The following is an 11,221-nucleotide window of genomic DNA, read 5'->3' on the forward strand; positions in this document are numbered from 1 at the left end:
AGTAATGTAGTTTCTCCATGAACCAAGAGCATCCAGACAATCTACAGCCTTAGAGTGAGATAAAACAGGCACAATGATGTGACAGCAGGTGGATAAAGACTCTGGAGAGTTTTAATCATTTCCCAATGCCACATAAAGTAAATATAAAAAAGTAGAGCACTCTCTAGATTCATAATCAATCAGAGCCAATCTGAAATCTGTCCTACAGTATTTCTCCAGCTGCATCTGGACTCAGACAGTTGGTACAATTTTAAAAAGACCCATTCATAAGAACATGAGCAGGATGTAACAGTGAACAAAACCAAAAACTGAGCTAAAAAAGTAAATACAATTAGAAAGGAACACTACAGCAAATTAAATACAAAGGACCTGTCAAAAACAATAATTTGAATTCCTACTTAGAAAGACGTCCTGTGTCTGCACATAATTAAACGTTCAATGGCACCAAACACAAAACAGGTCAATTGAAAAACAAAAAAACAAAAAATGGTATTCAGCAGATTCTTGATGCAAGAGCTGGTCGGTTCTAATGTGCAGGTTTAACACAGGTACTGTGTGAACACAGGTACACATTTTGTCCAGTCTGTGTGTGTCTCAGAGCTGCAGAGCACAGAACTGCTGGTAGACGGCCAGGATGTGGTGGTCAAGCTCAGCGGTGAACAGCAGGTTCTCCAGAGTTCCCATGTACTGCTGGATGGTCGCATGATGCTGCAGAACAGAGAGACAGCACATCATTAAGACGATCTGTACAATGACATATCGCTGTGTGTGTCTGCGTGAGTGTGAGAGAGAGTTTTACCATGAGGAAGATCTGCTGTAGCCGCTCGATGCAGTTTTTGTACCAGGGCGTGCTGATGTCGACGCTGCCGGTCTCACAACGAACCAGATGCTCCGTCAACAACATGATGAAACGCTGCAGGAGGAAAATCGATTAAAGACGTGCTCACGACAGCCGCAGTAAAGAGCCACACGAGGATCACTCATTCACGTCACCTGCCACATTTGCACGACCGTAAATCGGCTGTACTGAGGAACTAGGAAGAAGAAGCAAGACTTCAGTACCTGGAAGATGACGAGGAAGAGGTTCTTCTGTTCGCTCTGAGCCGACTCCACCTTCTCCTGCAGCCTCTCGATTTGCTCCTCCAGCTGACCGTCCTCATCCTCGCTGTTCTTTTCCATTTCCTCGTCATCACCGCTGTCCCTCTTCAGTTGCACAAACATGAGAACATTCCTACTTTAACCAGCTCATGTTATTTTCCTGTATTTTGTCAATGCAGTGATTTAGACAAAGCACTAATTTAAAACTGATTAATGTGACTGTGAGGGAGGGCAAAGTTACCCGCTTGTGCTGCTGTTTCTCCAGCTTGTCCTTGGCCTCCTCCAGCTCCTTCTGGATCTTCTGGACGTGTTTGTTCATTTTTCGGATGGTCGAGTGCAGAATCTCCCAGATGAAAAGTCTAGATGAGGTTAAGAGTAGAGAGAAAGTCACTGTATTCCAAACACTGCATGTAAAAAACTACACAGCAAACAGATCATTCAGTTGGATGTTTCTAACTTACGACTTGGTCTCACCTGGTAAACTCGTGAGCCATGTCCTGAGAGAAGAGCCAGTTGGCAACGGCAGCACAGTCAACAATCTGTGTCCGCACCATTTTGTCAACCAACACTGCAATCATCTAAAGCGCAGCACAGACGCACAAAGAGCATGTCAACTTTCTACTGAACCTCCATTTTTCCACGAGGCCTACGTCATTTAAAGGCGTTTTGTTTGTACCTGCGGGTGGTTCCTCCACACTTCATAAATCACTTTGAGGATGTGCAGCTTCCCCTCATCACTCTCAGTCAGTGTCTTCAGGATTTCATGAAACCTGGAGGAAATAGACTCAGGTGAGGCCACTACATGTGGATTCAAGCTATACGCAATCTAGTGTTTCTACCAGTGGTTAGTGTACAGCTGCAGAATCCTTCAACATGTCCTAAATCTACTACATTTTACTTTGAATAAAAGACAAAAAAACGTACTTGCCAAGGGCACTGAAGGAGTGACTGAAAGATTTGGCTGCAAGATGGAGAAGAGTCTGCAGGAACACATCGATCTTTAGAGGGTTGAAGCTCTCCCCCTCATCTGTGAGAAAAGAAACAAATGCAAGAAAATGACCTGAAAGTTCAAGGAGAAGCGTTGGACTTCAGCATAAACACGTGATCCTGTACGCATGAACATTGGCCCCAATTAAAACATAGAGCTGAAGAAAGATAAGAAATAAAGTACAAACCATCATCATCTTCCTGGTTGGGGTTGGGCACTTCTTTGAGGATGGTCAGGATCTCTTCGTTGGACGCGCGGTTCTTGATAGCGTTTCCAACATTGATGGCGGCTGGGTAACCTGGTAATGATGCTGTGAGTGGGAGAGACACTTGGATTATTCACACACTATGGAGCTATTCAAGCCTGACAGAGGATCAGTAATAAGAGTCCTGCAGAGGAAGATATTAAAACGGTTTCTTACAGGTGCTCTCATCAATGTATTTGTAAGTGAAGGTGGGATCAGCTGGGATCAGGGCTGAGAAGGTTGGAGGGACGATGTCAATTATACGCTGATGGTACGAAAGTCTGCAGGGAAAACGGCAAACATAACTTCAGTTAGAAGAGACATGACAGATTAAGATTTTGTATCAGGAGGTTTTAAGTTGTGCTTAGAAAATGTGGTGATATCCAACTTCATAAACATTCTATGATTTGTGAAAATACTGGGGAAGAATAAGTAAATAACATCTAATGACCTAGATTTACAGAATAAAGTCTACAACCTGTCAGATGTTTAGAACAGAGACAGACATTCAGATTTGAAGCGATAACATCAGGTGAATGATGCTTTCTTACCTCATACACTTCTCCAGAACCTCTTTAACAAACTTGGGCTTGGGCTTCTCTAGATCCACGGTCAAGCAGTCAGCCCTTCATATAAAACACATGCAGTCAGCTGAGCTGCCGATTTAAAACAACGAACAGCCTGTCAACGAGGCACTCACCAGTCATCCCAGCTCCAACGAAACTGGAAGTTGCTCAGATGATGAGCAAACCAGTTGATTAGTCTGCAAATGAAAAGAAGGCAGTGTTACATCCGCAAGAAGCTTTTCTCCTGTCCAGTCAACGTACAGAACGCCTACCTGTCTACGCAGGAGGTGTTCATGGTGTCCAGTCTCATGTAAAGCATCTCTGTGGCTTGGGCCAGCTGACAGGCAGGTGTTAAGGTTCTGTAGACTGGAGTATTTTTTGTTGTGGGTTCTCAAATGTTCTCTCAGTATAACTGTTAAAGGACATCTTTGACATGAGATGTAGTGAAGGATACAACTTGGGGCAGTGATCCTGGCTGCAGCTTGCACAGTTCGATAAGCAGGGTGGTGTACATGACGTCCATGTGAGGTGGAGAGGGCAGCTGGAAGAGTTCTCCAAAGATCACCTGGGAGAAGAAACTCAGATGAATATTTTCAACAAGCTTGAAATGTTTCCCGTGTCCCAGAGAGCCAAGCAGACTGTACCTCCACGATGTGATAGTTGAGTGGAATCTTATTCTTCCCTGGATAGCTGAGTAACTGGGCAGCACTGAAACATAACAGGAGGCAGGACAAGGTGAACGTTCAGGTGCACAGTCACCCTCTACAAAACTGAATCGTGACCACAGCAGATACTCACCATGTTTTCCTCTCTTTCCAGTGAGTCTTGATAATACAGTGCAGGTTTTCTTCAATGACAAATCTCTCCACAGAATGACTCCCAGGCATAACAGGACCCTGAGGATTAACAAGTTCTTTTTGACAGAGACTAACTGGTATCAGACATGAGCGTATCAAAGGCAAGTGGTTCTGTGACGTACCTCTGGAGCATCAGTGTAGTCGAACATGCGGAAGACGACCCGGGGCATGGGGTACTGGGCGTCTGGCATGTGGCCCGGTGGAGTGAAGGGGGGCAGGTTGTGTTGCAGGGCTTCACAGAGAACACTGTCGAATGCAATGTAAGGACGAAGGATGTGGCGCTCCTGCCAACGGTCTTTCTTTAGCTTCTGAATCTGGGCCCAAAGGCAGTCCAGGTACTGTGAAGTGGAATAAGAGAGAGAGGGGGAAACGTTTTAATAGAGACCCGTTTCCTGGATCACTGTCAAAGTGCTACATGGAACAATTAAGTGTATTTCCGTATTCATCAGTTTGTTTTCTTTATTTTTGATAAGAACTGAGCAACTAATGACAGAACCACAGCACCGAGTCTCACCTCCTCCTGTGGATGAGGCTTCTCAGCCGTCCACACCTGCAGCATTGGGACATGAATCTTTACTCGCCTCCTGAAAAGTTTGAAGCAAGAATCAGCTGAGAATGGATTTAATCATAAACCGTAAGGCAGAATAAAAAATACAAATGATTGATAATGGCAGAGTTCAGTATAGAAGTGAAGAGAGATGATGAGACATCTTACTTGAGGTAGCCTTCAACCTGGCTGAGGAGTCGGTCCATCTCAACGTCCTTCTTCTCATAAAGCTCCTTGCCGACCCAGGGCAGGCAGGACAGAACGACATACACAAACCAGTCCGACCGAACCTGAGGACACACATCACATAAAACACTTCAAATATCATGTTTTTAACTTGCAACACTCAAAATGAAGCAAAATTCAAACCCTTGATATTGTCCATATAAACCATTTGCACTTTTGTGCAACATCCATAATGGCTGATTATGTAGCAGGTAAATTTGTCTTATTTTATTTTATCCTTTTCAGGTTTTATTCACATTGACCTCTTTTCCAATTCATTAACAAGGCCTCCACCTTCTACCAACCTGTGGTACATCCTCCTCTTGAGTAACACTGACGAAGTTTTCAAACATGGCGACCATAGAAGGAGCAGCGATCACATGACAGTTCACCAGGTCGGAGAGAAAACGCACCTGCGACAGACAGAGGTAATGTAAAAAAACAACTATATCCACAGAACTACAGTGCTGCTTTTAGGACCAGAGTCAGTTTGTAACAAACAGGTACCGTACCAAGTAAACCGCTTCATTGTACAAGTTATTTTTCAACGTCTCTTTCAGTTGTCGGATCATGGCCTCGACAAACTCGCCCCCGAAGTTGTAGTTTCTGGCATTGAGGAGACCGACTAAAGTTGTATAAACCGTCAGCTTCTCAGGTAGCAGGCGGGCACTGTTGACAAAGAATATGTCCGTGAGAGATCACAATGAGAAGCTGAACGCTGTAACAGTGAATAGATGAGAATGGCTCTGAACTTACACTGCACATAAGATGCGCAGGATTTTGTTTTTATAGTTTGGAAGATCTGCCTCCAAGACGCCTGCCAGGCCTTCCAGGTTGCTCTCCAGGGACGATGTACTCTGGAGAGAAAGATGAAGCAACTTAGCATTTGCAGTATTTCACAAAGAAACTTAATAATAAACAGTCGCTCAAGAACCAGTCACCACGTGGAACTGGGAAGCAAATGAATGGAAAACATGTCACTGTTAACACCATCAAAATGTTTTCACTTGACTCTGAATTGCACCTTTTCCCCCACGCGACATATCAGAGACTCAAGCCGGTCTTCAATCTCAATGGGCTCTGATGTTCTCCTCCTTTTGTGGGCCTGACCTCCTGCAGCAGAAAAAGAGCAAAACATTATCAGACATTAGCTGACAGAACATGTTAGCTGCAGCCATGAGGGGTAAATACTCCCTATAACAGAATACACACATCTAAATTTCAAAACCCTGTATGTTATGGTCTCCCCTTAAAGGGACATTAGAAACTGATTGATCCCAACTGATCAATTAAACCTTCAAAGAGTCAGTGATTTTACAGTCTGCAGTAACACATTAGAAACTAATTGATCCTAACTGATCAATTAAACCTTCAAAGAGTCAGTGATTTTACAGTCTGCAGTAACATGTTAGAAACTGATTGATCCCAACTGATCAATTAAACCTCCAATGAGTCAGTGATTTTACAGTCTGCAGTAACATGTTAGAAACTGATTGATCCTAACTGATCAATTAAACCTCCAATGAGTCAGTGATTTTACAGTCTGTAGTAACACATTAGAAACTGATTGATCCCAACTGATCAATTAAACCTCCAATGAGTCAGTGATTTTACAGTCTGCAGTAACATGTTAGAAACTGATTGATCCCAACTGATCAATTAAACCTTCAAAGAGTCAGTGATTTTACAGTCTGCAGTAACACATTAGAAACTGATTGATCCTAACTGATCAATTAAACCTTCAAAGAGTCAGTGATTTTACAGTCTGCAGTAACACATTAGAAACTGATTGATCCTAACTGATCAATTAAACCTTCAAAGAGTCAGTGATTTTACAGTCTGCAGTAACATGTTAGAAACTGATTGATCCCAACTGATCAATTAAACCTCCAATGAGTCAGTGATTTTACAGTCTGCAGTAACATGTTAGAAACTGATTGATCCCAACTGATCAATTAAACCTTCAAAGAGTCAGTGATTTTACAGTCTGCAGTAACACATTAGAAACTGATTGATCCTAACTGATCAATTAAACCTTCAAAGAGTCAGTGATTTTACAGTCTGCAGTAACATGTTAGAAACTGATTGATCCTAACTGATCAATTAAACCTCCAATGAGTCAGTGATTTTACAGTCTGCAGTAACATGTTAGAAACTGATTGATCCTAACTGATCAATTAAACCTCCAATGAGTCAGTGATTTTACAGTCTGCAGTAACATGTTAGAAACTGATTGATCCTAACTGATCAATTAAACCTCCAATGAGTCAGTGATTTTACAGTCTGTAGTAACACATTAGAAACTGATTGATCCCAACTGATCAATTAAACCTCCAATGAGTCAGTGATTTTACAGTCTGCAGTAACATGTTAGAAACTGATTGATCCCAACTGATCAATTAAACCTTCAAAGAATCAGTGATTTTACAGTCTGCAGTAACATGTTAGAAACTGATTGATCCCAACTGATCAATTAAACCTTCAAAGAATCAGTGATTTTACAGTCTGCAGTAACACATTAGAAACTAATTGATCCCAACTGATCAATTAAACCTTCAAAGAATCAGTGATTTTACAGTCTGCAGTAACACATTAGAAACTGATTGATCCCAACTGATCAATTAAACCTTAAATGAGTCAGTGATTTTACAGTCTGCAGTAACAAATTATAATTGATTGTGATTGATTCTAACTCCTGATCAATGCGTTTGGGTGATCGACACTTCTTGGTCACCGCCCCCATATTGACGACTTATTGGTTAACTGTGGCTAACATAGCAGCTAACGGTTTAACAGGTTAATTCCTGGGTTAGGACACTTTGCTTCTTTCCCAAAGCGATAACATCGAACATATTCATCAGGGGATATTAGCTGATTGGCATTTTGGTTATGGATCAATCGCTTTAATGCGCCGACTGATTACCGATTACCGTCACCAGAAGCATGCTAACGTTAGCTAGCCACCACATGTAACGTCCACTCACCGTCATTCTCGTCGCTGTGTCGCCTCCTGGACATGTTTCTCGCGGCTTCGCTATAAAACGTGAAGTAAAAAGTATTTCGACGGGGGGAAAATCAATAATCGAAACTATAAATGGGTTAGACGAGCTCCCGATCAGTCGGCTTAGCCGCTAGTGATGCAGTAAAATAAAAGCGGTCTGATTCAACTGAGGCACATCCGGGGCATTTGCGGGGTCAACCGGAAGGTGCGCTGCGCTTTTTGTCCTGCTTCACGTTTTGTGGTAGTTTGTTGACATTTGACGACTTTACCATCAGCTCAGCTCATGGATGATGCTCCCTGCTCAGAGTTCATGGACTGGGACCTCGATAAGTCAACGTCTAACGGGCCGAAGCGGGAGAAACAACTTTCTGCCTCGCAAAGAAGGTGTTTTACCTTCTGCAGGAGGAAGGTGAGGCGCACACACTGGATAACAACATCTGGCTGATTATTTGTATTGTTTATATACTGTATGTAGTCCGCTCTCAGGTTAGTCAACACAGCACTACACACATTAGCTTTACAGAAGCAATGCTAAAGAATAAATGAAAACTCTTAGGCTAAAATATATGTCAGTCAGAAACAGGTCAAATAACTTGGACTCATTCACCTGAAATGAGCAATAATCAAATGAATAAAGACCTTAGTGTGTGTCCATTGAGAAATAAGAGTTTTGTCTTCTTTGCAGTCATTTTCTGCTTTTGTCGCATCTAAGAGGAAAGACAGTCAGGAGGACGGCAGCACCCTTTGGTGCTGTTGCGGCGACACCTTCAAGGAACACTCTGCCGTTCACAAACACGTGGCCAGGACTCATGATTCTGAAATAAAGCAGCTCACACAGGCCACATTTGAGCATCTGTTAATGCAACTGGATGAAGAAACTCAGCAGTTGAACAACCCAGAGGGTGAATCAGTGGACAGTTCTGCATGGATGCCAGATATGAGTCACATCTCTGAAGAGCATCTTCAAAAGTACCAGTCAATTTTGGATTTAGCTATCTACCATCCCATTATACTGTAAAATCCAGCTTATTGTTCCATTAAAACATGTGATTTCCCAAATAGCGATGAGCTGAGTTCTTATCTCTGATTTTTACAATAAATACTGATGTCTCAGTGATATTATTACTGTCCTGTATTTTTCAGAGGTCCAGGGAAGGTTCTTCTGTATTATTGCTACTGTCAAGTGGACAATCCACAAGTCATATGTACTTGGCAGAAAGCTTTGTGTGAGAAACTCCACTTAACTGGGAAGGTGAGTGAATCCTCCTATTTCACCTCCACTGCAGAGTCTTTAGAGCCATAATAAATACTTTGACTTTGAAACGTGATTCTTTAATCACATAAACAACAGAAGTAAGCCAGTCGTTACTGTCCTATTAAAATGTGTTTGTTGCAGGTGAGGGTGGCGACAGAAGGCATCAATGGAACAGTAGGTGGCACCAACATGGCCACTGACACTTACATTGATGCAATGCTTTCTCATCCTCTCTTCAAGATGGAGAGAGAGGATTTTAAGGTCAGAATCAAAAATTCTCCCATTATTAAAGGATATGGATATAATGGACTCACATGTACAGCTGGCAGTTTATTAGATACACCAAACTAAAATCAAATAATCACATATAAATAAAGACTCTTTATTGGTACTAGTGCATATTGTATATAAAATAACTCTTTGTCTCACTTTGTGTCCATTCAGACAAGTGATGGTGGTGCAGAGTGTTTTCCAAGCTTGAGGGTTGGAGTCTTTAAAGAAATTGTCCCAATGGGAGTGGATCCCAATGCCATCTCCTACAGACTTGCAGGTAAAGTTCAGTTAAACAACAGTATTATTATAATACTACACAAATCCTCATGTTGTATTGTTTTGTTACTGCTTAGGATCACAGTAAAATGAGAAATTCTATCTTGAGGTAAGACAATTTTGTCTGTGTGCTTTAAATGTGTCTTTCCACTCAGGAGTTCATTTGGAGCCTGAGGACTTCCATGAAGAAGTAGAGGCTCTTTTGGCGAAAGGGGATTCATGCAATGACACTATCCTCCTGGACTGCCGTAACTTCTATGAGAGTAAAATTGTAAGCGCTATATCAGTTTTCCTACAAAATAAACAAAACATTGACTTGCACAGGTTCTAGAAAGATACATTTAACTTGATGCAGTGACAGGGCCATACACCAAAGGGACAACTGATAGTGAAACACATTTAAATCATTGTATTAAATAGAAAATTATGCTTTTTTTACTATGTTTTATTGAACTATTCATCTAAATGTTCTTGGTCAAAATACTAAATTCAGATTCATCAATGTTTTTACTGACTTTGACCTTTGACATCCCAGTAAGAAATGATAATATCCACACAATTATTATTATTAAAGAGGATAAAAGTCAGGTTGTAGTGTTTAAGTACCTTTCTAAACAGCTCTACTTGTTTTCCAATCAGGGGCAGTTTACTCACTGTTTGGCCCCAAACATTCGTAAGTTCAGCTATTTCCCGGACTATGTGGACCAGAACCTGGAACTCTTCAGAGATAAGAAGGTCCTGATGTACTGCACAGGAGGGATCCGCTGTGAACGTGGCTCTGCCTATCTCCGCTCCAAAGTAAGTAGATTTTTTTTTTCTGGTGTCAAGGGGAAGGATTGAATTTGGGGGTTTTTTTTGTCTTTTTTTTGGTTTGGTTTTTTGTAGGTGTGGATTTGTGGACTCTTGTTTACTTCTACCCTCTGCGTGTCTTTGCCTTTCTCGTAGGATGTGTGTAAAGAGGTTTACCAGTTAAAAGGTGGAATTCACAAATACCTGGAGCGTTTCCCAGAGGGTTTCTATCGAGGGAAGCTTTTTGTCTTTGATGAGCGCTACGCCATTTCCTTCAACAGTGATGTCATCTCAGGTTAGTGTTTCTTTATGAGGCTCCTTGTCAGGATGCAAGACACCTGTTAACGCATCTTAAATCATTTACTCATCATATTGCTCATCACATTAGTTTAAAGACCTGTCAGAAAATGCAATTAATTCTGTGTCTGCTCAGACTGCAGGTACTGCGGACGTCCCTGGGACCATTATGAGCTCTGTTCCACACAGTTCTGCTGCCAGCTGGTTCTGTCCTGTCCCAGCTGCAGACAGAACGGATGCACGGCCTGCTGCCCCACCTGCCAGACCAAAGGACAGGCCAGGAGCGAAGCATCCTCCTCTGCTGCACAACCAAAGGAGGAGTGTGAGTGCACTGATGGACGGCCCAGAATCCCTCAGGACGTGTAGCGATGGACAGGGTCCAGATGGTCAGTGCTGGCAGCCACATGAAAAATTCTGCCTGTCCACAAATAACAGGTGGAAGGTGTCTGTTGTTTAAAGTCATGAATTTTTATATGAGTTATGGGAATTGATAAGATGAGATCATAAAAAAATTTACTAATCTTATTAAGGAAATGTAAAAAAAAATAGATCTGCAGTATCCGTGGGTTTTATTGCATGAATTTTTATTGTGTGTGTGTGTGTGTGTGTGTGTGTGTGTGTGTGTGTAAAAATGGGATGTTTTTCTTCTTTGGCAGTTGTTTTCTGCTAATTACATGTGTTTTATTTGCTTTTATGGACCATTTTTAATGTAAATCATTTGATATTTTACTGCATAAAAACTGTAGATACAAAGACATAAAACACAGAATTTACAACAGTCGTCTTTTTCATTTTAAGTCAAACC

The 11,221-nt window shown here is 41.8% G+C and overlaps 2 protein-coding genes across 2 annotated transcripts; one reads left to right on the top strand and one right to left on the bottom strand.

Moving 5' to 3' along the window:
• Positions 1 to 89: 89 nt before the first annotated feature.
• Positions 90 to 7,543, bottom strand: ncbp1 (nuclear cap binding protein subunit 1). The gene is made up of 23 exons (XM_026330661.1): positions 7,510 to 7,543; positions 5,550 to 5,638; positions 5,282 to 5,382; positions 5,038 to 5,194; positions 4,831 to 4,938; positions 4,469 to 4,590; positions 4,268 to 4,337; positions 3,876 to 4,091; positions 3,695 to 3,792; positions 3,541 to 3,604; positions 3,351 to 3,461; positions 3,169 to 3,233; positions 3,031 to 3,093; positions 2,882 to 2,956; positions 2,508 to 2,611; positions 2,274 to 2,396; positions 2,023 to 2,125; positions 1,775 to 1,868; positions 1,573 to 1,676; positions 1,340 to 1,457; positions 1,063 to 1,203; positions 800 to 913; positions 90 to 708 (listed from the first exon to the last, which is right to left on the bottom strand). The coding sequence occupies exons 1-23, from the start codon at positions 7,541 to 7,543 to the stop codon at positions 595 to 597; spliced, it is 2,388 nt and encodes a 795-aa protein (XP_026186446.1). The 3' UTR covers positions 90 to 594.
• A 202-nt stretch (positions 7,544 to 7,745) lies between these two features.
• On the top strand, positions 7,746 to 11,192 carry tstd2 (thiosulfate sulfurtransferase like domain containing 2). Its single transcript, XM_026330488.2, has 9 exons — positions 7,746 to 7,935; positions 8,212 to 8,495; positions 8,670 to 8,778; positions 8,923 to 9,042; positions 9,226 to 9,331; positions 9,486 to 9,601; positions 9,970 to 10,128; positions 10,276 to 10,414; positions 10,553 to 11,192. The coding sequence occupies exons 1-9, from the start codon at positions 7,810 to 7,812 to the stop codon at positions 10,780 to 10,782; spliced, it is 1,389 nt and encodes a 462-aa protein (XP_026186273.1). The 5' UTR covers positions 7,746 to 7,809; the 3' UTR covers positions 10,783 to 11,192.
• The last annotated feature ends 29 nt before the right edge of the window (positions 11,193 to 11,221 follow it).

Source organism: Mastacembelus armatus, chromosome 10 (genome assembly GCF_900324485.2).
Source record: "Mastacembelus armatus chromosome 10, fMasArm1.2, whole genome shotgun sequence".
Lineage (NCBI taxonomy): Eukaryota > Metazoa > Chordata > Actinopteri > Synbranchiformes > Mastacembelidae > Mastacembelus > Mastacembelus armatus.